Below are 26673 nucleotides of genomic sequence, written 5' to 3'. Positions count from 1 at the left end.
CCTGGATCAGATGGTTTACAGTCAGGGTTCTTCACTGCAGAAATTGTCCTGCTGAGCATTCTCTGACCTCCTTCCAACACAAACTTATCTTTAATAAGGTGATCACTTCTGTACTGAGCCCACCTAAGCTCTACACAGTTCTAAGACATTCCTAAATAACAAGGGGAAACAACTACAGAACTAAATCTTCAGTTCTTACAAAACTTCTACCCCCATCCAATGCCTTAAATTTATCTGATTTTGCACTTACTTCATTTTGATGAACTAAGATGAGAGGGTAAGTTCTGTGTCAGGGACCTTTTGGGCTAATGGTCATTTTCCGTTGGTGGATTGTATATGGAATATATCACAAGAGTTGCAGGTCTTAAAGTTAAAGTCTGTCCTGAGCCTTATAGGCTCCGTGCCATGAAGCGACTGAGAGTACGAGACTCCCCCCCCCCCCCACCCTGGATAGGATGCCAGTCTATCGTGGGGTTAACCCCCAGCATTTTGCTGGTACCTATTTTCAGCTGGGTGGGATTGGAGCAGTGTGTGGTTAAGGGCCTTGCTGAAAGACACAACATGCTGCCTCGGCTGGGGTTCAAACTCATGACCTTCAGATCTCTAGTCCAACGCTTAACCACTTGGCCATGCACCACAGTTCTAGATCTAGAGCCACAAAAAGTTCAAGGCAAGATACTTGGACATGCTATCTGACATATATTTGCTACAGAAAGAAAAAAAAAACACAAAAAGAAAGAATTAAAATCTATAAATGACTGGCATATTGTCATTCACATTGATTCGTGGAAAAGTTCAGAGATCACCTCAAATATTGTAATTATATGGCGCAGTGTCTATTATATCACTGAAACATAGGCAAAGCATTTGTGTGAAAATTAGACAATCAGAACTCATTTTGATTTATATTCTCCACTTCTGACATTTTCATTAGCAACTATGGTAGAAACTATATGTAATTTATCCTCCCACTGAATTAAAATGATAGCTTTTCGTACTGTAGATGAGGCCTTGCCACATGAAAACGTCTCTGTGTTGGCTGCTAGTTGTTGATAAAGGACTTTTGAGTTGATAAAGTGCTTTTCAGTAGGTCTATAGCTAGATTATTTTCACCCTTGTTCTGATAGTAAAACTCTTACCTCTTTTAAACAATTAATTCAGTTCAAGAAAAAAGCTGTGATGTTGTTAGAGTGGATTTCTATGCATATCCAAACTTATTGCTGCTGTGCTTGTTACTCTATGTAGCAACCTTTTTTAGGATGCCTTAATTTAAAAACCCTCATACTTGTTTTACATTTCTTGCCTTCTCTTTAAATTCTCATTGCACTACAAATCTTTAAGATCTCTGTACTGCTCTAAAATCTGTCAAATCCCAGATTTTAGATATGCTATTATAGATGGGTGCATTTTAAGTTGCCAGTCAGACCATCCTCTGTGTACCCTTGGCTTCCTTTCTCCTCATTAAAATGTCCTCTGTCTTTTTGTAATACTTTGTCAATGTTTTTATTGAAAATTCTCCGGTTTGGCAACTTGGGACATTTTACTGTGTCAAACATTTCAATTTCATGCAAAATTTTTGCAACATTTCCTTTCAGCTTTGCAAAAGGTATGGCAAAAACCCAGTTTAAAACAGCCTTTTGTAGAACCAAAGGTTTCATTCGGTAGTTATCTGCCCGTGCTATTTAGAACTGTGTAGAGCTTAGGTGGGTACAGTACGGAAGTGATCATCTTATTAAAGATAAGCTTGTGTTGGAAGGAGTCCACAGAGTGCTCAGCAGGACAATTTCTGCAGTGAAGGAGTTGTCTTTTGAGAAATAATTGAACAGGTTAGGCATACACTTGGAGATTGAAGAATGTAAAGTGATATTGTTCAGTCGTCCTGAGAGAGCTTAAAAATGCAAATGATGAGAGGCTGTTTATATTCATCAGGAAACCTAGAAGCAGGAGAGGTAGTTTTAGAATAAATAGCTGTCCATTTAAGACAAAACTGAGGAGAAAATTTATTTTCTTTGAGGATAGCCGATCATTAAAATTCTCTACTCAGGACTGCTGTGAGTTCCGAGTCATTGAGGCTATTCAAGACTGAGAAGCTTTTTGAATACAGGAGAATAAATGGTTACAACTATCCAAGCAGGGAGAGGGAGAGAGAGGGAGGAGGGAGGGAGGGAGAGAGAGGGAGAGGGAGAGAGAGGGAGAGAGAGAGAGAGAGAGAGAGAGAGAGAGAGAGAGAGAGAGAGAGAGTGGGGGGGAGGGAGTGAAATTGGATGGAGCTCTACAGTGGACTAGCAAAATTTCTTATGAACCTCAATGTGCAAGGATGATGTAGTACGAAGCAAAGTGACCCACATCTGAAAGATATTGGGGAGACATAATGTTACGGTGTTATGTTAAAAATAAAGACTCAGACAATAGGTTAAATTGGACAGCAGTTTCAAAGAGGTAACACTGGTATTGTGGGCTGAATAGTCCTTGTTGTTGCTGTCTAACCAGGCAAGAAAGAAAGCACAAAGTCAGCAGATCTTTCAACCCCACTTGCTGCTGATGAAGAGCTTTGCACTCAACAGACCACAATGTATTATTTATGTCTTTGTGTCTTTGAAATATTTTCAACTTCTATATCCTTTGCTCTAACTTTGATTTCAGGTTTGATTGTTATGTATAGACTTCTTTAATTTAATTCAATGTATTTCTCTGGCCAAGTCTTTCAACTGAGTATAGTGCTACAATTCTGTTAATGTTGTCTTGCTGATTATTTGGTCCCTGATATTGAATGATAGAATAACTGCACAATTCACCACATTAACCTAATGCCCAATGGCTAAAATCCTGTGGAAGTCCTGTAGTAAGCCAAAGCTGAATGGGTAATACTCTCAGTTCTGAGTCAAAAAGGTCTGAGTTAAACATGCAGACACATAGACACAAGGTTAGAATCTCAAACGATACTGCAGAGCAATGCTAAACAAATGCAGCTCTGTTAGGAGTGTTGAGATAGAACTTCATTCTTGGTTGTATAGATTAAATGTGTAGTAAGTCAATGACATAAGCAAAATAGTCTGTTACAACCACATAGCACATAGCACAAACGCTAAACATTTTGTCTCTTGGATAAATTCCTAGTGATGTTACATTGGGTAAACCCTCATGGTAATATTTTTATACAGACAGCAATTCTCCTCATCTCTACAGCAATATCTATCCCTCAGTGAACTCACAAAAGCAGGTTATCTAGATCAATTTCTCAAACGTGATGTGGTCACACTCAGGTTGGAGGAGCAACAAGTTATATTTTCCATCTGGGTAGCCTCCAACCTGGTGGCATGAACATCAATTTATTAAACTTCTAGTAATTGCCCTCCCTCACTATTGCCCATTCCTGTTTCCCTCTCTCACTTTTTTCTTTACCTGCCCATCACCCCCCTCTGATGCTCCTCCTCCTTTGCTTTCTTCCATGATCTCCTACTCTCTCCTATCAGATTTCCCCCTCCCCAGCCCTTTATCTCTTTCACGAATCAACCACCCAGCTCTTTACTCCACCTCTCTCCCTCTCCCAGTGTCAACTATTACCTACCACCTTGTACTTCTCCCTCCCCCATCTTCTTATTCCGACTTCTCATCTTTTTTTTCCCAGTCCTGGTGAAAAGTCTTGGCTCAAAACACTGGCTGTTTATTCATTTCCATAGCTGCTGCCTGGCTTGCTGAGTTCCTCCAGCATTTTGTGTGTCTTATCTAAATCCTCTCAGATTGTTGATTATGAGTATGCAAGTTGGCTGCAACATTTCCTACAATGAAATTATTAAAGTTCAGAAAATAGTTCTTTGTAATTTGTAATTTGTAATTTCAAAGTAATTTGGAATTCCTGAAGTCATAAAAAGCCAGTCTTCAAATTTTCTATTTTGCAAAAGAAAAGTAACAACCCAGAAGGGTGGATCACGGCGGTTAGGAACGCATTTTGATTTCCCACAGATATTTGTTGAATGGCTCTTTGTTATCTACTATTGTATCTGTTTCCACCCCCTCCAATGGAATTATAGGCTTTATCACAAGGGACATGGGATACTTGATTAAGGAGATCTTGCTACAATACTACCAGCTGGAACATTGTGTACAGTTTCCTTATTTAAGTTGGGATATACAGCATTTGTCTTAGAAGCAGTAAAAAGGGACAAACTGGATTCATACCCAGGATAGGAATTGTTCTTTGATGAAAAACTTTACAGAATAGATCCATCACCACTGACGCTGAGAGGAATGTGAGAATGTCTGATTGGAGCATATAGAGGACTTGTCAGGGTGGATGTTTGGGGGTCATATATTGGGAAAGGGGCATTGTCTCAAGAGAACCTAAACTTCAGATGGAAAGGAATTTCTTCTCTCAGCGGGCTGTGTGTATTTGGAATTCTCTACCGTAGACAGTATCATTTGTTATATTTGAGGCTGAAAAGGACAGATTTGTGGTCTACAGGGTAACATAGGGCTGGTGGCCAGGGATGCAGGGGGAGTTAACCAGCAAAGTAGACCTGCAACCAAATATCAAATTAACCATGATCCTCTTGAAGTGGTTGAAGAGGCAGAAGGAGCTGCTCTTTTTCCTTCTTATATTCTTGTCCAGCTCCTGGCCTTCACGTGTGGCTTAGCTACTAAGCCCGGCGGAACCGTTTCTACTGACAGAAGAAGGGGCAAAAGCAGGTTATTGGCACCTTAAAATCAGTTGCTTCTGGCAGATGGGGTTCATCAGCTGCGGTTGGCAGCTCATTTGGGAGAAGGAAACTCTGATCTCAAACCTCTGCAATGCACACAAAGTTCTAAAGGAAGTCAGCAGGCCAGGCAGCATCTATGGAAATAAAAGTACCTGTACAGTCAACATTTCTGGCCAAGATCCTTCAGCAGGACCTGGACTGCTGAGTTCTTCCAACATTTTGTGTGTGTTGCTTGGATCTCTGACATTTGCCGATTTTCTCTCGTTTGTGATGTGAAACCTCCACTGCCTTGCGTCCACGTCCACTCATGTGGGAGGCTTCGGAAATAAACCCCGAGGGAAAAGTCCGAAGTTGGAGCCCCTACATTAAGTTCAATGCCGATGGGCAACTCCTGCGACACTGCTGGTACCAAACTGTATCAGTCTCTCCCATTCCTCAGGGTTCATCAGATGCATGAAAAGGGGGAGCTTGCTACATGGGCAACAGCTTGCTCTCCTTATTGGACTGCCCAGGCTTGCATATCCAGACAGCTAGGATGCTATATCCATGGTCAACTCTGACCAACAGAGGCCTTCACCTCACATTGTTGAGATCTGCAGTGGTTTGTTCTTACATATTTGTTCTTATCCATAGCAAAGTTTGCTCTGTATAGCTGTACGATTCCCTTGATCTGATAATATGGATGTAATGTGAACCAAAATTTAAAAATTAATTCCTGAATCCCAGATTTAGCAGCTTCCCAGTTTATTTGTTATGATGCTCCAATCTCAAGAATAATTCCTGGGCCAGATTCAATGAGAACCCAGTGATCTGGAGTCATGCAAAGAATTATTAAATCAATTAGTCTTATTAATGAGAGGAAGCTGGTAATTCCATCAGGACTCCAATTACCTTGTAGCAAGTTTAAAAATGGAAATTTTTATTGATTTCGCTCTGGGCTACCTATTTCATACTGAAGTTGAAAGAGCTCTCTTTAAGCACTGCTTGCAACCACTGTCTAATCTATTCCCAGACCTTCATGAATTGTGAGTTAACTTCTTAAGCCAAGCACAACAGACCTTAAACAGGGAAGGATCTCTTGGATCTTGTCTGGATACATCTTTGGGGTGACCATGGCAACCAGCACTGCCTCTGGGTTCATATCAGGCTTATGAAAAAAAAACTTCCTCCAAAGAACAAAAACCGAATGTTCAGAAGCTACCATTACCTTAACAATAAGGTACGTTATTATTCGACTCATGGAGTCATACAGCAAGGAAACAGGCCATTTGACCTAATTACCCATGCTGAACATGATGTTCATCTAAACTTGGCTCAACTGCCCACCCTTGGCCCATATCCCTCTCACCCTTTCCTATCCCATATGGGTTCTTCATAAAGCATAGTATAACCATGAACTGAACAATTTTGAACTCAGTCCATATGAGCAGTTCCGATTTTCCATTTGCCTCTCCCTTTAACTCACCACTTCACTCCCTCACTCATCATTCAGCCTGCGTCTTCCTGAGCTATTGAGATGAAGTCCAACACAAGCATGAGGAACAGCATCTCGTTGTACATTTGGACATTTGCAGCCTCCAGCATTCAGCAGTAAATTCCCTGAAAAGATAACACTCTTCCACTCTATCAGAAATGGCCATTTCTGCCAGTCACCTTTTTGGCTCACTTTTTCTACATTCCTGTACCTAATAAAGTGGCCACTGAATGTATGCTCGTGGTCATCTTCTGCTCTAAACTATCCATGTCAAGGTTTGACATGCGCAATTAGAGTTGCTCTTCTGCACACCACTGTTGTAATATGTGGTTATATGAGTTACTTTCGCCTTTCTGTCAACTTGAACAAGTCTGGCCATTCTCCTCTGACCTCTTTCATTAACAAGCCATTTTCACCCATTGATCTGCCACTCACTGGATGATATTTTTGCACCATTCTCTGTAAACTGTAGAGATGGTTCTGTGTGAAAATCCCAGGAGATCAGTAGTTTCTGAGATACTGGGTGTCCGGTCCTTCAGACAAGGCGCAGAAGCTGGACTGCCTTAATTTTCTCAGGTAGAATTAAAATAAACTTCAATAGACTCAAAGAAGAACAATAGAAAATAAAAAAAAAGAGACTGCTAAAATATGAAGCATATCAGGCAGCCTCTGTGCAGAGAGAATAAAAAATAATATTTAACTTGATAGTCTAATGATCATTGACTCTTATTTTCTCCACTAATGTTGTCTGAACTGCTCAGTTTCTCTAATTTTGAGATTTCCAGGTTCTACAGTTTTGTTTTGTTTTTAAAAATAATCATCATCATCTTCCAAGCAAATATTTGCAAATAAATGCAGGAAAAAAAAATCCAGAAAGGCAGGAAGGATCTGTGAAAAGGGTATCAGTTAATGGTTCAAGTCCATGAATATTTAGAGGTCAAGGAGGAGGAAATGTTGGGCCTCCTAATAAGTGCCTAGGGCCTGATAGGATTTACCACAGGTTATTGAAGGAGGCAAAGGATGAGATTACTAGGCCCTTGACTGTTATCTTTGTGTCCTCTGTAGCCACAGGAGAGGTCCTGGAGGACGAGTGAGAAGCTAACATTGTACCTCCATTTTAACAAGGGAACAAGGGAAAATCTTGGGAACTATAGACCCATGAGTCTCATGCCAATTGTAAGGAAATTGTTGGAGAAAATTCTAAGGGTAGGATATATGAGCATTTGGAAAACCATAGCCTAATTAGGTAGAGCCAATTTGACTGAGTTTCTGACAAGGTGACTAGAGAGATTGATGAGGGTGGGGCAGTGGATGTTGTCTACATGGATTTTAGTAAGCTGTTTGACGAAGTCCCTCAGAGGATGCTAATTCAGAAGATTAAAATGCAAGGAGTCCATGGAAAATAGGTTGTTTGGATTCAGAACAGAGTTGCACATAGAAGACTGAGGATAATGGTTGAAAGGACTTATTCAAGCTGCTGGTCTGTAATTAGGGTGTTCTGTAGGGATCTGTGCAGGGATCTCTGCTGTTTGTGATGTATATAGATGACCTGGATGAAAATGTAGATGGGTGGGTTAGTAAATTTGCAAATGTTACCAAGATTGCCGATAGTGGATAGTGCAGAAGACTGACAAAGGATACAGCATGATATAGATCAGTTGCCGATATGGGCAGAGAAATGGCGGGTGGAGTTTAACCCAGATAAATGTGAGGTGTTGCAACTCGGAAAGGCAAATGCAAGGAAACAGTACACTGTTCAGAGCAAGATCCTTAACAGTGTTGCTGAGCAGAGAGATCTTGGAATCCAAGTTCATAGCTTGTTGAAAGTGGCAGCACAGATCGGTAAGGTGGATAAGAAGGCTTATGGAATGTTTGCACATTTATTAGTTGAGGTATTGAGTTCAAAGTCAAGAGGGGTATGTTGCAGTTTTATAAAACACTGGTTAGGCCACATTCAGAGTATTATGTACAGTTCTGGTCACTCCACTATAGGAAGGATGTTGAGACTTTGGAGAGGGTGTAGAAGATGTTTACCAGGATGCTGCTGGGTTTAGAGGCCATGTGCTAGCAAGGGAGGCTGGATAAACTAGGGTTGTTTTCTCTGAAGTGCCAGAGGCTGAGGGGAGATCTGATAGAAGTTTACAAGATTATGAGAGGCATAAACAGAGTGGGCAGGGAATATGTGTTTCCCAGGGTTGAAATGTCTAATATCAGAGGGCATGCATTGAAGGTGAGAGGGGGTAGGTTTAAGGGGAATGCCTAGAATGCGCTGCCTGTTATGGTGGTAAGCCAAATACATTAGAGGCTTTTAAGGGATGTTTGCATAGACACATGGATGTAAGGAAGATGGAGGGATATGGACATGGTGTAGGTAGGAGGGATTTGTGTTTGGGTGTTTTTGATTTGCTTCTTAGCTGGTTCAGCAAAACACTGTGGGCTGAATGGCCTTTTCATGTGCTGTACTGTTCCATGTTCTACATAAAACAAATTTTGCAAGTTAAAGATAAATAATACTGAGAAGATGAGTTGTGGAATCTTTGAAAGTGAGCCTGTATGCTATGGAAACAATTAAGAGTTGTGGTGAATGAAATTAACCATGCCAGTGGATATGAGTTTTGGGAGCAAAACCACTCCATCAATGTTATCAAATGATGGAAGCGAAACCCATGACCTTCTTACACTGAGAGGGTATTGCCACAAGTTTCCTGTCAAACCTTTTCTCTGGTGTATCTCTTCAAGGAGAGGATGTTTTGCAAGTTGTAAAATGTATGATTCTAAACATTTGCTTGTAATAGGATTGAAAAGTATAAAGCACCCTATAAGTTTATTTATGCACAAACACACTTCTCTGTGTGAGATTATTTTCATTTAAAATTGTTCCATGAACAGCAATGCAAAGAAATAAGTACATATGGTTTATCTCCAGCTCAATATTTTTGTCTACAAAGATTGAATGAACTTAAGCTGATTATCATCAAAAATGATACAAGATCCCATGATAGTGCAGCTTGTAATGGCCAAGCATTGCTTCTGGTGTTCAATGATTTTTGTCACGCTTTAATGAATCCCATTTCTTGTCTTGATCTTTCAGCCAGCACTGCGCTGTGGCTCCCTACTGAGATACATCATTGTGGCTTCCTCTTATCAGACTCATAAGCTTTGCTAACACAATAACAGTAACAGCACTATGTTTATCCATTATGGCCTTGATGGCTTGGGGCAACAATGAGCATTGATGCTCTCCAAAAATGACTACATTCATTTCCGCCTCACATTGACAGCAGATTGTGCTTAAGACACGTTCAGAACTGATTGTTACCTTGTAAAATAGACACACATAGTTTTTGAATGTGACACCATTGCAAACCCAGTCACAGAAATATATGCACTTTACTAATCTGGAAAGAGGATTACAAATTGAACCTAATGTTGCTGGGAAACAAATGAATAAATGGTTAAAATTCTAGAAATTGAGAATACTCAGAAATTTCTCATTGATTTATGCTGCTCAGATGATACCTCTCTTGGATCTTTGCAGCTGGTGATGTCATCGTTGGGGCAGTGTTTAAATCCTGAGGCCTGGGCTCAGGAGTTGTATCTGCAGATACAATAATGATGTTCAATAACCTGAGGCTCAGAGACCTGAGTTTATATCCTACCAAGGAATTTAAATAGAACAATTTGGTCATTAATAACAGTAACCAACAAAACTCTGAGATGGAGTTCGTTCTTGGCCTTCAGAGGATGAAACCTGAATTCTTTATTCAAATGATAACTTTAAAACTAAATCATTTAGTCCTTCTGTAACTGGCACAGGGAAGCAGAAGGAATCAGAATGGGCAGACCACATGCCACTTAATTTGGAACATCCTTCCAAAAAACATCCAGTGACTCTAGGCCTAAACTGAGGTGTTTCATTGATAATTCATGCAAGAACTTGATGTAGTTGTTTTTCTTACATGCAGAAATTTCACTTTACAGAAAATATGCTAGACTTTTCTGTCACATTCACCTGGGATTATTCTGACCAACTCACAGGGCAAATCCACCAGAGGTACTCTGCACAGAGAATATAAAACATAAAAACAATGCTGTACATGAACAGGGCCTACAGCTCACAATGTCTATGTCAAGCATGATGCCAAATTAAACTAATCTATTCTGCCTGAACATGATCCATAGCCCTCCAATGCTTGCCTATTTAAGTGCCAGGCTTAAAGCCAATTGTACATCATTATTGTAGCTGCAGGTACAATGAGGCGGGGTTGGTATGGTGATAGACCTAGTAATCCTCAGGATTTGAGACTCCTGACATTACGACAAACATAATCTAGGAAACCACCTCTTGATTCCAAACTCCATTTCTTCCTAAGTTGTTGAATCAGTGTATCAGCTGCGTGACATTAATGAAAGGCATAATAGTCCAAGTGCACAGAATGCACACTCGATGGGAAGCTCAATATCTATTGCCAAAAGGGTACCAGCACTGACAGAGCTGGCCAAGTCCTGAAGAATGTAACAGACAGACTGGACCTGCAGCAAGTAGTTGGAGAAGCAGCCATCATGAGAGCTAATGCTACAATCTCATCTTCATCTGTCAAGATAGCTTTGGAAGAAATCACCACCACCACACTAAGAGCAACATATTCATCTTTCCTCTGATAATGGCTGATATTAGGATTCACCTTCACTCACCTGCGTCTGGATTTTCTTAGCAGAAATTATTTGATGGAAAATTACTTTGACTTTCAAAGAAATAGCTTAAAATGGGATTCTGCCCAATTTTAATTAGGGAGATTAGAATAATATCACTTAAGTCCTCCTTTTGCATTGAAAGGTTGAAGGAAAAATGCGGCCCAAACAACTCTGAGCAATGATTAGTTCTGTAACTTGGAAAGTGAAGGTGAAGCACATTAGGACATAAACTATACCTTGGTGTATTGCTGAGGATCGATACAGGTTAGGGGCACTGAAAATTCAGTTCCAATTTGTGATGCCCTCTTAATTTTGAATGTACAAGCTTTACCCAACATAATCATAGAGTTATACAGCATGGAAATAGGCCCTTTGCTTCAACATACATTTTTTATTTATACTAATTCTGCATTCATCTCACTTTTTTTTTTCAGTTAACATCACAGTCCCATCAACTCTCCTATTTTCTACGATTTTTCTGCACACAAGGCAATTTGCAGTATCCAATTAACCTACCAACCCACATCTTTGAGTTGTGGGAATACACAGAAGAAATCCATGCAGTCACAAGGAAAACATGCAAGTTCCAAACATTAAGCAACTCAGATCAGTCAAGAGTGAATCCAGGTCTCAGACATTGCGAGGCAAAGGTTCTACTAGCTGTACTACTGTGCTGTCTTGTGTGTCTGCTGAACTGAAAGGTTTGAATTCATGTAGCTGTGTTGGGAGTCAAGTTCAATAGTTTCCATTAAATAAGACTGTGATGTTGGTAGCAGTGCAATGTTGTTGAAAACAGAGTAATGTAAGTGTTAAAAGTAACATAATATGACAACCTGCAAATTATTTTTAGTATGTATTTACGTATATAGTTTCTGCTATGTCTGAAGAGTGTGCCAACTTGCTTCAACTAATCAAGTACTTAGAAACATAATCACTCTGGCAATACTGAAAATGAGGCAGTCTATTTTCATCCAGCAAGATACCACATTGACCAAATGGTCCACTTTAACAACGTTCCTCTCAGCTCTGACAGCAAGTCAACTAACAGGGTCGAAAGTCTATACATTAATTATAACAAGCTTTCAGGAGATTCTTTGGGGAAGACTCAAGGTCTCCAATTAGTATTCCCATCTCCATTATACTGATGAAAGTTCACTTGAAATCGACACAGGAAAGCAATAGTGTGCTAGCTGTTTGATGGAAACATTAACTCTGCTATTGCAATTTATGTGTTCGTGTCACAGTGAACATAACTTAGCCATATCAAACATGGAGAAGGCTGTTGACAAACCTGTAGATTTGATATGGAAGTATAAAGCACCACAATCTCCTTAATGTCTCACACGGCTTTACAATGTCTTGAGTAAATCTTTTCAAATCACTCATATATTTTTATTTAGCCTGTCTCGATAACCTTCCAAAACTATTCCTTTCTTATGTACTGTAACATCTGCTATAAATTTCACACCTACTATTCTCCATTTCTCTATCTCTATTTCTATTATCCAGTCACCACGATGTTTTTGAGCTTCTGACCTATATTTTTTGCACTACTGTCAGACACAGGAAGTTTGGCTACATGGCGATGCTTCTAAAACTAAGTTCTTTTACTTTGCCATAGTGATTACCCATAAAAGGGAAGGTTAAAAACATGGGGAAAAGAAACACATTTAGACAGCTTACAGGCACACACTAGTTATTTTAAGACAAATAGTAACATTATTCAGATAAGATAGGGCAGAATTCAAGTGCTGCTCTATGTACTATTACCCTCTGTGGAAGTCTTCTTTCAAAAAACATTGAACATAGAACAGTGCAGCACAGGAAGAGGTCCTTCAGCCCAGAGCATCTCTGCCAATCAGTATTCCAAATTAAACTAAACTTATCTGCCTGCACTATCTATAATCTCTTCATTCCCTACAACTTCTTTCTGTGAAGGCTGAGAAAACTCCATCTTCCACCCCCCATCCTCATCACATTATACAGGGATTGTATTGAGAGCATCCTGAGCAGCTGCATCACTGCCTGGATTGGAAATTGCACCATCTCGGATCGCAAGACCCTGCAGCGGATAGTGAGGTCAGCTGAGAAGATCATCGGGGTCTCTCTTTCTGCCATTACAGACATTTACACGACATGCTGCATCCACAAAGCAAATAGCATTATGAAGGACTCTACACACCCCTCATACAAACTTTTCTCCCTCCTGCCAATCTGGCAAAAGGCACCAATGCATTCAGGCTCTCACGACCAGACTATATAACAGTTTCTTCCTCCAAGCCATCAGACTCCTCAATACCCAGAGGCTGGACTGACACCAACCTACTGTCCTCTACTGTGCCTATTGTCTTGTTTATTATTTATTGTAATGCCTGCCCTGTTTTGTGCACTTTATGCAGACCTGGGTAGGTCTGTAGTCTAGTGTAGATTTTTTATTGTTTCATGTAGCACTATGGTCCTGAAAAATGTTGTCCTGTTTTTCCTGTGTACTGTACCAGCAGTTATGGTCAAAATGACAATAAAAAGTGACTTACCTTGACATGTGAAAATGAAGATTTACTTTTTCTTCAACCATCCCTTATATTTTTTTGATACAGTTATTTATTGACAGGATGCGGCATGTCATAGAGTCATCCAGTAGTAGTGCAAGCACTTGAATCAAGTATGACGTTCTCATAAGGGGTTGTATATTGGTGGGTCTGTCTCACCTTTCACAGCTGCTACTTGTTTTCCATGGCACTGCAATGTCTGCTGTCATGTAGCGCAGTTCCCTCTTGAACAGATTTTTTTCCGGACATGTCTATTGAGTGTAATGTCTTCCCAGTTCTTAGACGTAATATTGAATTTCTTCATGCTGATTTTGATGTTATCTTCGAAGCGTTTCCTATTCCCACCTGGGGCTCAATGATCTTCCTTCAACTGGGAGTGAAGGATCTGTTTAGAGTGACTTGCGTTAGGCATCCTGATGTCATGACCTATCCATTGGAGTTGTTATTGCTTTGTTGTGGCGGAGATGCTGTTCATGTTGGCTTCCTCCGGTACACAGTGTCTGTCCTTCCATCTGATCGTCAAAATCTTTGTAGACATCTCTGGTGATATTGTTCTATGATTCTACTCCATACAGTAATGCAGGGAGGACAGCTGTTCTGTAAATCAGGAGTTTTGTTTGGACCTGTAGGTCACGGTCTTCAAAGATTCTTTTCCTTAATTTTGCATGGGCTCCACTTGCAGTACTTAGGCAGTGCTTGATCTCTGTCATATAGCAATTTTCGGCCTAATGTCCATAGAACGTCATAACACATGAACAGGTCTTTCAGCCCAAGATGTTGTGCTGAAATGATTTAGCTAATGATGCCTAATTAAACTTACCCCTTCTGTTTGTACATGCTCTATATACTTGCATTCTCTGCATATTCATCTTACCTATCTAAAAATCTCTTAAAGGCATTGTATCTGCCTTCATCGCCACCCCAGGCCTTGCATTCCAGACATCCACCATCTGTGTAAAAAATTGTTCCACTCACCTCCTTTGCACTTTCACCGTAATGTCTATGGCAATTAAGGTGCCCATTTTAGCATGTTCCTGTGCCTTTTCCTGTGATTGACTTGTACCCTTTAAAACTTTCCTATCCATGTACCTGTCCAAACGTCTTTAAGTGTTACTGTGCTTGCCTCAACCACTTCTTCTGGTAGATGGACTTACATATTATCCAGACAAGTAAAGTACAGCAAATTTCTTTTTTTTCAAGGATGTAAATTAACAGAATTTGCTTCTGCATGAAGCTTCAATGTCAATGTTACTGATAGTAGATTAAAAAATAACAAGATCGATTTAGTTTTTGAATATTACTTTTCACCGATGTACATATGGTAAATTAGAAGACAAATCTCCAGATCAATATTCTTGGTCTCTAAAAACGTGGCTGCAAGGTTACTCTAATTATTAATGTACACAAATTTAAGATGTGGATTTCTATAGGCCTACATTCACACTGGGTGTCTGGCCTACACAACGAAGGTGAATTTCTGTCTAATAGATTTGTTAACAGCAATTCACTTACCTTACGGATCCCTCTTCCTAAATCCTCTCCATAATTCGTCCCCAGAATTTCAAATTCCACATTTGGATTTCCACCGTCATCTTTAAATTGCAGAAAGCCGGTCATTCCATTCACTCCTCCCTAGGGGAATGTGACATATTTAAAATATGTTTCCAAGAGTTCCAAACCTCAATGAGGAAACATTTGAGCATTACCAAACCTAATAAGAAGATCAAAAATGAGAGTTTCCCAATCACTTTTCATCACAATTCATCAATACTTGGCTCAAGTTGTGGAAGATGATTCAGGGTTTTAAATATTCATCACTCCACCTCTCCATTGACCCTGTTATGCTTTGAGCTGTATTTCTGATTTCCAGATCCAGCAACATTTTTATTTTGTTTTGGGGTGAGGTAAACAGTGCTTGGACTCCTAACGGATGTATATTACTCCTTCATAGAATCACACAGAACTGGATTTGACCCATTGGAATAATAGTGATTCTTTGAATGAACTTTCCAGGTGTTCTTACTTCACTCTTGTCCCTTACCATTCATATGCTTCCATTGCAATATCAGGCAGTGCCCTCCAGTAATATCAGATCAGTTTATAAAGCTGTCTTTTCTCCTTATACAGCCACAGGGATATAAAGCATGGAAACAGGCCCACTTGCCCCACCGGTCCATGCTGACCAAGGTTCCCATCTAAGCTAGTCCCATTTGTTCGTATTCAAACGTACCCCTCTAAACCTTTCCTATTCAGGTAACCGTCCAAATGCTTTTTAAATGTCATAATTGTATCTGCCTCTATCACTCCCTAAGGCTGCTCACTCTGTTATATTTGGTGTGTGAAAACTGCCGCTCTGGTTTTAAATCTTTCTCCGTTCACTTGAAACTTATGGCCTTTAGCTCTGAATTCACCAGTTCACCGTATGTAGATCCTTCATGATTTTATAACCCTCTATATGGTCATCCCTCAGCGACCAATGCCCTAGGAGAAAAGCCCAGTCTTCCATTTTCTCTTTCTAATTCAAACCCTCCATTCCCAGTAACATCTTGGTAAATCTGCTTTGCACCCTCTCTAGTTTAATGACATCCTCCTTTTGGTAAAATGATATCCTTCTTATAGCATCACTCCTTCAAATTTCTGATAATCATCTTTATCTTCATCTTCTGTTTGAAGATCCTTCTTCTAGTGAAAGTGTTTACTTCTTATTTACTCAACTGAGTCTTTGCATGAGTAAAGATATTACTGAGCACAAGATGAATGAGACCTGGTTTACTGAATATTTTTAATCAATATTTCATTGCTCTATATCATCAAGGGATAAGCCCGCATTCCTTGCTGCTGTACCTTCTTGATGGTCTCTAACATGGAATGTCCACCTTGCCAAGGCTTTGAGTTTTTCCTGATGCAGGTCAAGCTGGCCATACTGTGCCATTTCCGATCCTCCAGCTTCTTGTGAAAAGCATGGGCCAGTAGAACCACAGTGTCATAGATGTAGAGATTGGTGATCTGTGTGGGTGACAAGACTCAGGATTAATTGTTTTGTGATCTATGCTAATCCCTCATGGGTTATCCTAAGTATTAAAAATACTAATGATCATAGGAGATTATTTTACTTCGGCGGCAGGAGTGCACTAAAATTTGGGGGAAAAGTATCAACATCACAATGGAGGCACATGAGGCTGCAGAAATGCAGATGCTGGAGTCTGGAGCAAAAATAAAAAAAGCTGTAGGAACTCATCAGGTTAAGCAGCAGCTGTGGAGGGAAATGGCCATTCAGTCTTTTGGGTTGAGACCCTTCATGTGGACTGGAAAAGAAGAGATGGCTAGGCAAGGGTTAAGGTAATGTAAGGCAAGGATAAATTATGGATAGTGCACTTAATCCAGGTCAGAGAGGCCTTAAAGTAAAGGTCTTTGAAGAGCATAGTTTCCCTTTTGTACAGCAGGGAGCTGGAGCTATTTGGCATTGGAGAAAAGATAAGGATGTAATCGAAGGATGTAGGGGATACAACAAGGGGATAATTACTTTACTAGCTTCAAAGTATCATCGCTTGCTTGCTTGGTAGTTTCCATTGACCTCTAACACCTTTGTTATGAATGGTGATTTATCATGCAAATAAAAAATTTGAACCTATAGTTTATCAAACAACCAACATCTGTAGCTGAGTCAGTTCTGTATAAAAATGGCTTTTCTCTGTTGAAATGTCAGAACAATGTGCAAGAGTAAAGATACTGTGAATGTGTTTTTTAAAAATTGGGTTCTTTCAGGCTCCGTGCTTTGTGACCTCCGGTAAGAAAATGAACTTCAAAGTTGTATAATTTATACATTCTTTGATAATAAGTGAACTTTTAAACTTTGAATGAGTCTGAGTTTACAGAGTTCTGATAATTGGCAACAGTACGAGTATAGAGTGGTGAAGGGGAGGGGTGGATGCAAGCAATAGGTGGATCCAGGTGAGGAGTGGTGATTGGCAGATGGAATCAGACTGGGCAGGGAAGGGGGTAACTAGAGAAGATGTAATGAACTCAACACAAGCAATCTTTACCTCTTAGATAACACAATCCAAAGTAAATACTTCATCATTACATCCATCCAAAATCAACCTACTGTTTGGCTCTTTTTAATGCACACAAAATGCTGGAGGAACTCAGTAGGCCTGGTAGCATCTATGGAAAAGAGTTGATGTTTCGGGCTGAGACCTTTCATAGTCTTGATACAGCATTTTTGGTGTATTGCTTTGATTTCCAGCAAATGCAGATGTTCTCTTGTTTGTAGTTCAGTTTTTTGTGTTTTTCTGCTTCAGACTGAGTAATTAGGGTGCTTGTTTATGACAGACTGAATCTCATACCTTAAAACTCTTGGAGTTCAGAGAATACTGATGATCTACAATGGCATATTTCCAATTGAATTGTAAGAAAATTCACCCCTTCCCCCCCCCCCCCCCCCAGTCATTGGGATAGTAAGACAGTTCAGTAAATAGCTTTACTCATTTGGAAAGCAGTTTGGATGAATAGTTAAATGAGCCTAATATAAAGTTGTTCTTCATTATTGATGAAGGGGTACTGATTATGAGTTACTTAATCATATCCAACCTATTTAAAACTTTATGACCTAAAAGGCTGTATTTTGAGATTGGAACCAATATGTTGCCATCTACTCTACAAATCCAAACTGTAATATTTTGGGATGTACTACAGTATATGCTAAGGACTACCATTACATGGTAGGTCTCGCATGCCAGAGAGGAAGAGGTAATGCTGAATTGGTGGTTCCATTGTACGTTCACTAGTTCATTTCTGGCTTTATTATAGATTACTGGCCAAAGTGTTGGTAAAGAAGTTCGTGTAGATAATTGCATGATGGTCAACATGGACATTATGTGTCCTTCTTCTGTGCTATGTAACTCTGGACCTCCATAAATAATGAGCAGTGATAAGTCAGCAATGCTGTCATCATTACAACCAGTGGTAGGATAAAGAAGGGTCATAGTCTGAGCCTTTTAAATGTCCCTTTGAGACATTATTTTAGGTTCAGAATATTAAAGGAAAACAGGTCAACTTCAAAAAGTTTATGATGCATGAAATTTACAAACAGGAAAGGTTTAATGCAATAAAATAGTGTACTTTAAGCAAAATAATTCAAAGTAATTATCTTGCAATCTCTTTATTGTGGAACATTAATACTATAAAATTAGTTTTGGAAAGAATGACAAATTTAAATGTATGGCTGTGCTGTAATGGGTTGGGTTGTGACCAACAATTATGTAACAACATTAATGAAATACAATATTACAGGCACTTGAAAAACTTGCTGAATGGAACAAGACTTAAAGACATGAGGAAATTTTGGATTCTCATTGGTATCATGTCGCACTGTAAAGGAAATTAAGGTTAAGGAGTCGAGGAGCATTTGCAGCGTTTAGGCCTGGATGGACTCAAATGGTGCCATATTGTTTCCCTCTCAAGGCAATCCCATTCCCTACACTTCTTGTAAACTATTCTCTCTCATATGCTCATCAACGTTTCCCTAATTTTCCACCCTCTATTACGCTTGGGTTATTTACAATCACTAATTAACGTACTAACCAGCACATCATTGGATGTGGAAAGAAACCACACTACCTGAGGAAATCATTACAGTCAGAATGAGAACATACAAACATTACTGTATATATAGAGCACTGGAGGACAGCAATGAACATGGTCCATTAGAGAGGTGTGCAGTAGAAACATTATGCTGATATTTTGGAAAAAAATATCAGGGATGTATAACAAAGCTGGATGAGCATAAATATTAGATTGTTGTAAGACTGAAGGAGACAGCAGGGAAAGGGAGGGATTTGGAGGAGATTTCAGAAATGGGAAAAGTTTAGAGGATGGTGGGAGCAATGCCTTGGCTGTTGGGTATCACAGAGTTGAGAGGGTATACGAGGTTGAGGAAGATTATGGAAGTTGGGTCTGAAGGAAGATACTGAATGGAGGGTTGCATGGACTGGAGGAACTGAGAGCAAAATGGTGTGGTGAATGGTCTCAGAGACAGTGCTAGCATTTGAAAGGGTTTAGAACTTGGAGGAAGTTATAGAGTTAAAGTAGGACAACGTATTGGAGAGACTTAAAGAAAATAAAAAAAAATTCACTGAGTTTTTTGAGTGAGAATCAACTTAGATTTGCAAATCAAGTTTATTTGGGGAATAGAACTGTTGTTCATTGAAAAGTTGGGCAGTGATTTCCTGAGCTCAAGCCCATGAAGGATGGAAGGTGGGAATTGATTCAAAAAGCTTCAGAAGAACTGAAAGGAAAAGCTTTACTGTGGAATATAGGAATAATTACACCATAATGGAGTATTCTTTGATATCCAATGTCTTCTAAACATTGGCATAATTAACTTTTTCCAGTGGGGCTCATGCAATGTTCAATCCACTGACAGTAATAAACAAACTCCATATTTCTCAGAAGCTACACAACTTTGATGAAATTCTAAGCCATATATACAACTTTGCATTTTAAAATTCTTAATTAACTCTCTACTTCATATACACTTTGCAAAATGACCAGTCTACCCTGATGAGAACGCATAAGAGGGATTGTTCACTCAGGTGCAGCAATTTAACCTTTCCGCAAGTAACATTAGCAGATAGCTGTCTTATCAAGCGAATGCTGTCAGACTGAATTGCAGAGAAGAGTCAATAGCTATATCCATTCCTCTTGGTTAAGATTAATTGGAAGTGCTGCCACTGACAAAGAATGTAGATGTGATGAATCTAATTAACTTCATTGCTGATTAGCATTCCCTCTTTTACAAAATGGATGCGTATACTTAATCTGTTCATGATGGAAATTACCAATATCACATTAGCATCAAGATATTTAGTACAGTTATAAAGACTTTAATTGATATTTGATCTTTTAACAGCACTCATAGTTATGATTCTTGCCAATCTGTAGCTATTGTGTGTCGTTAAAACTCGGGTATTTCCTTATTCCAAGTTCAAGAACAAAATCCAGAGCAGAAATTTGGGAGTTAATCAGCCATGTATCATTCAGTTTTGGTCACCCTGCTGTTGGAATGATACTGTTCAGCTGGAAAAATACCAGAGGAGAGCTATGAGGATGTTACCATGACTTGAGCGACTGAGTTATAGAGAGAGGTTGAGCAGGTATGGACATCATTCATTGGAAAATAGAAGAATAATGGGTGATCTTCTAGAGGTATATAAAATCATCAGGGGTGTAGGCAGGGTCAATGCACAGTCCTTTCCCATGGTTGGGGAATCAAGAAGTAGAGAGCATAGGTTTTGGTTTAGAAGGGAGAGGTTTAATAGACACTTGAGGGGCAGGTTTTTCACCCAGACAGGTTAGTATATGGAACGAGTCACCAGAGGGAGTAGTGGAGGCAGGAACATAAACCGAATTTAAGAAGTATTTGGATGGGCACATGAATAGGAAAGGGTTAGAGCGATATGGGCCAAATACTGGCAAAAGGGATTGGCTTAGATGGGAATCTTGTTTGGCATGGACCAGTTAGGCTGAAGGGCCCATTCTATGCTGTTTGACTCTATGGCTCAAAGGTGAACGCACTAATTTGTGGCATTAGTCCATGTGTAATCTTGCCCATCATGTAAGTATCAAAATCTCTTTTTCACTTGTGTTGAGATGAAGAACATGAAAATAGGCTGTGAACTAGTATTAATAATGCACAGTGAGCTGGACCACGCTGTCTGTGGACAATTATTCACTTACTACATTGTATGGGTCAGTAAGGTTCTAACATCTGAGTTGTCAGCTGGGAATTGTGAAGGAGAATGCAATATGTTTTGCTTATTACACTACATCTGGTTTTAATTGTGTTCTGCTGGTTAAGCTTCTTTCTAGCTCAATTTATTTTAATTTTTTTACAAAACATAAGTTTACTATAATTAGATAAATAGGTAGATACTTTATTGATCCCAAAGGAAATTGCAGTGTCACAGTAGCATTACAAGTGCACAGATATACAAATATTAGCAGTAAGAAAGAATAACAAATAAGTTACCTTCAAAAGAAAGCAGAGCTAAACAGAGCTCTGGTAAACAGAAGTTAATAACAGTCTAACTGGAATGGGTTGTTAATCCTTTGACTATACAGCCTAATGGCTGAGGGTAAGAATGACCCCAATAACACTTTTTGGAGCAGCACAGTTGTCTTTCTCTGTGACTGAAAGTGTTCCTCTGTTAAGCCAAGTTGGCATGCAGAGAGTCACAAACATCATCTAGCATTGCCAGGACTTTCCAGAGGGTTCTATCGTAGTCTCCAGTGTGTCCAGTTTGACTCCTATAACAGAGCTAACTTTTCTAATCAGCTTGTTGAGCCTGTTGGCATCACCTATGTTAATGCCATTTCCCCAGCACACTGCCGCATAGAAGAATATTTTAAGTCCATTTGAAAAACATTTCCAAAAGGAATATTCAATACACATAAGGTACTTGGGATCGTATTCCATAGTCACCAAAAGTAACCATATGTCAAAAGTGTGACAAAAATGTATGACATGCTTTCCTTCATTGGTCAGGGCACTGAATACAAGGGAAAGTAGTCATGTTGGAGTCATATAAAAATTTGTTTAGGTCGGACTTGGATTATTGCGTATAACTGTGGTTGTCCCAGAAGGGCATGGAAGCTTTGGAAAGCTTCCAAGGGAGGTTGACCAGGATGCTGCCTGGATAGAACAGTTTGAGCTATGGTAAAGGAGAGGTTGGACAAATTTGGGTTGTTTTCTCTGGATTGCCAGAAACTGATAGAAGTTTAGAAAATTATGAGAGGCATAGATAGGACAACAGTCAGAATCTTTTCCCTAGTTAGAAATGTCAAGTACTAGATGTCATGCGTTTACTGTAATGTGAGGGGAAAAGTTTAAAGGAGATGTAGGAGGCACAGTTTTCACACAAAAAATGCTGGGAGTCTGGAACAGGCTGGCAGGAACAATGGTGGAAACAGATATGACAGAAGTGTTTCAAAGACTTTTAGATAGATGAACATGCAGGTCGTAGAGTGATAAGGATCATCTACAGGAAGAAAAAGTTTTGTTTAATTTGACATTTGTTTTAGTCACAGACAAGGTGCTATCCGGTATTGCTTTATGCACTTCTCCTGTGGTTGAAGGGCAGGGCCTCAAGTTCTGCCACCTGATTTCTAGTAGTTGTTCAACTCTGCAGGACAGTCATGGCAGTGGGATATGGGAGATGTCTGTACCAGCAAAAATGAAAAATTCAGGATAACCTTGGGCAGAAAGAACATACAGCAAACAACATGGATATTTGCCTTTAACTGTGTTGTATTTTAGTGCAGCTTTATGATGTGGACTTGCTGAGCTTGAATTCTAAAACTTGGTTTCATTGAAGTCAATATAATTTTACTTCAGAAGCCAAATTGCTACCTTAGAGCAATACTTACAGTGAAGGACAAACTGTGTCAAGAGAAAATAGCTCTCTGGTTACATGCAGTTGCTATCTCACTAAACCCAGAAATAAGAAAAACGTTTTTCAGGACCGCTGATTCCAGTTGGAATCACAAAATACCTAATAAATTTGATGAATAGAGCTGCTGTTGATCCTCAGTCTCTTGTGCCAAATCTACAGCTCTTGAAGATTTTTGTTCCTTCAGTTTTATTCATGTGACCTCTCACATTGCTCCATTGTCAGTACTTGAACCTCAGCTGCACAGGCCTTCCTCTGATCTTCCTAACTCTTCTAGGAACGCTCTGTAACACCCGCTCCCACTTTTGGTCTCTGACTCTCATGTCACATTTTGTTTGAGCTAGGCACCGTGGAGCATTTTATTATTATACTACTGTCAAAAAATTCATGTGAATGTTATACATTTCACTTGAGCAACCATTCATTCATCTTAGATATACAATTTCAATATATTCCCATTGATCAGAGGTGCACTTCTACCAATTCCAAACCTGCTTCCAAGCTTCTCTGTCCACTGCAAATTAGAGAAAGTGAGAACATGTGAGAGGGAGAGTGAGAGAGAGAGAGGGAGATAAAGAAAATGGAGTGAGTGAGAGAAAAAGAGAAAGAGGTGGAAGTGTTTGCGAGGGAATGAGAGATAGAAGTGCCAATTAGACTGATAGAGAATGAGAGAGAGGAGGCAATTGTGAGAGGGGGAGAAGGACAACAAATGAGAGTGAGGATGGTTAAAGAATGAAAGAGAGAGGCAGTACAGGTGGTGAAATAGTATGAAAGTGATAGATGGAATGGTGTAAAATAAGGGAAATTCATAGAGATAGAGATAGGTGCGTGTATTTGTGGTGCAGATGTGCACATAGTTATTAATGCTTTTGTGCATGTTTACACATTCATATGTATTGTGTTTGCACATCTGAGCATGAGATTGTGTGCACTTGACACTTGCATAGCCACACTCACATTTTCATTTGCATAGATACCTACACAAGGGACCTTCAGTGAATGCATTGGACAGTGACAGTGAGAAATAAGCTTACTGACTGATCAACAGTAAAGGAACAGACTTCTTAAAATCAATATGTCAAACCATATAATTTATTCTGATTAATGAGTTGAAATAATCCTACCTCCATGTTCTGCTTGTAGGGGTCCTTGGGATCACACAGTAATGGAGAGATTCTGTGCTTACCACGGAGACAGCTTTGAGTGGCATTTAAAGAAAAGGGAAAGGTCTGCCGAATTATCGTTAACCTCCCAATCGACCGTTTCACCAAGTCCTCAACATCGGCATCGCTCATTTCCTGGGAAAAGGCAGAAATAGCTATTTTGAAAGTGCAGATCACACTGGGGCTGAAGCTATCTCTGTCAATGGAACAGTCAAATATCTCCTGAGGGCTCTTTGCAAAAGTCCCTGGCTTCAACCTTCCCAGATACTGATAGCCAAGTCCCACCAGAGAAAGATCCAAGTTGACCCTAGCTTAATAGCTGCTGTGTATACCAAACCCTAGGTCATATCACATCTATCTGCAGTTTAAGATCTTTCATGGGAGGCACACTTTCTGTCCACCCTTCATTCCAAGAACCTCCTACTATTACTATAATAAACTGGCACTGTTGAGTTGATTGGTGGAAAGGTCAGTTGCTTGACAAACCCAGTTCCGAAGGAGAAACTACATGGTAGCCAAAGCAAACACAATGAAAGAATCTTAGCATGTGATACCATCAGATTCCTTCAGTTCAATAATACTGGGTAACATCTATTTGCGGGGTGAAGAACTGCTTTGATAGGCCCTCTCGAATGTATTCAGGGAAGCAGAGTTTACATTTCACTTGATTTACACTGAAGGTAGACCCAGAACACTTAATAATGTACTGATTACAGAAGAGAAAATGTTTCTTCACCCAAATATCCAGAATTCCCATCCATTGGTGAAATATAATCAAGTTGTTCATTATGAAGTAATTACCAAACATAAAATGAGATGTAAGTTAGGATTGTCATTACAAGCATCTAACAGAACTCATTTTCAATTATTCCAACAAAAATAAACATAAGGGAAATAAAATGCACAGAGCATAATTCCTGTTTTCTTTCAAAACAACAAGAGAACTGTTATTTTCTCATCCAGCAGAAATGCCTGTATCAGTGTAAAATTAATCCAACTTATAAAGTGATGCACAGACATCATTTGCAGCAAGAGTCAGATCAAAATATGAGTTAGTGCTCTTCCAGCTTAGTCTTTCCTCCTCAGCATTACCTTAGAGGCTGCCTCCCCAGTTTAACCTGAAATTGAAAGGTGCCTCTAACGATTTTCATCTTTCCTATAAGTGGTAAATAATAACATGATTGCGAAGGAGTAGAAGTGGACTGACTGAACCAGGGAAGTGCTGCACTTTAGGAAAATAGATTCCATTTAGGGAGAAATAGTACTGTGTAACGGTCTGTTAGTCCACTTTATCATCCCTGGGAGATCAGGTTTCATTCTAGTCTGAACTGATGGGAATGAGACTGCTGGTGCAAGGCATTGGTGTGGTACCAAAAGAAAATGTCCCAATCTTCAAACATTAATATCCTTCATCATTTGGAAGTTGCAAATTGACCAAATTCATGAAGTCTGATAACTGGGAGAGAGTGGAGTGAAATCAATCTTACATAATTGAGCAAGAAAGGCAGTTGTGAGTTAACTTAGTTTAAACTCAGTAACCAATGGGAAAAGAGATAAGTCAGGATGTAAATAGAGGCACTAATTTGCTATACTCTAGTGGGCATTTCTAATCTACAATCTGCTGGAGGAACTCAGTGGGTCAAACAACATCTGTGAGGGTGGGGGTGGTTGGAGAGGTGACGGAGAGGAATTATTAATGTTTCAGGCTAAAACCATGTCTCTGAGTGGAGAGAGGGGATGGCCAGTCTGAAGAGAAGAGGCGGAGTGGTGACACAGGAGGTGATTGATGGACACAGAGTAAGAGGGATAAGGGGCAGTTAAATGAGGTAGGGAAGAGGATAGAATAGAGTCTAATCTGGCACTTCTAATCACTCTCATTAACAGATGTATGGGGAACTGGTTAACTTACTTGCATTAAATTTTTGCTTGTCCTTTTTTTATGATGCCATTGTCTTAACAACAACATACAGGAAGCACCAGTCTAGAGCTTAGTGTTAGAGAGAACACCAAACACTGTAGACATGGGTGTACAATCTAGAGCACTATCCCCAAGGAATTGTCACTAGGTTCAATAGTGCTAAAAGAAAAGGATGGATTGGATACATTTCCAAAGGTCAAGGTGAGCTGAATACCATTTTCCATGCTGTAAAACTTTGCATTATGTTGCCTACGTAATGTTTATGTTTGACAGAGAGTTTGCTGAGGCCATTGTCAGAATTGCTTTTTCACCAGTGGATAAATCTTTATTCAGAAAGAAAAGGCTGTTATTGGTGGCATATTGAGGGCTAAATGCAGTTACGGATGGGAACATGATCAAAAATCATTGCAAAACTATCACATGCATGTATTTGGGCTTAAGGGACAATATACTTAAATAATCCAGTTCAGGATATTTTGGTTTGAACTCATGCTGTGCGATGCTAGGAACTATTCTGTTTGAATGAAATACTTCCTTGCATTTTGAAATAAGGTATTCACATTTAAACAAGCCATTCATTAATAATGTCCCCTCACACAGCGTGACTTCAACTCAGTTTTATTGTGTGTTGAATGAACCAGTGCTTTATAAAGTGGAGTTCTCACATTAAAGATTGGCAGTGTTGCACTGGTGAGAATAATCATTAATTTTGTCTTTTCATGCAGTTA

At 39.6% G+C, this 26673-nt stretch overlaps 1 protein-coding gene across 1 annotated transcript in view; it reads right to left on the bottom strand.

The window, feature by feature from the left end:
* The window catches only part of grid2 (glutamate receptor, ionotropic, delta 2), a 1097559-nt gene that overhangs the window by 261348 nt on the left and 809538 nt on the right, over window positions 1–26673 (bottom strand). The window contains exons 6-8 of the mRNA XM_059963403.1: window positions 23989–24162; window positions 16260–16421; window positions 14928–15047 (exon numbers count right to left, since the gene is read on the bottom strand). Of these exons, the coding sequence (XP_059819386.1) occupies window positions 14928–15047; window positions 16260–16421; window positions 23989–24162 (456 nt within the window). The remainder of the gene's footprint in view (window positions 1–14927; window positions 15048–16259; window positions 16422–23988; window positions 24163–26673) is intronic.

The sequence above is a fragment of the Hypanus sabinus genome, chromosome 3 (genome assembly GCF_030144855.1).
Source record: "Hypanus sabinus isolate sHypSab1 chromosome 3, sHypSab1.hap1, whole genome shotgun sequence".
NCBI lineage: Eukaryota > Metazoa > Chordata > Chondrichthyes > Myliobatiformes > Dasyatidae > Hypanus > Hypanus sabinus.
This window is presented reverse-complemented; position numbering and strand designations above follow the sequence as displayed.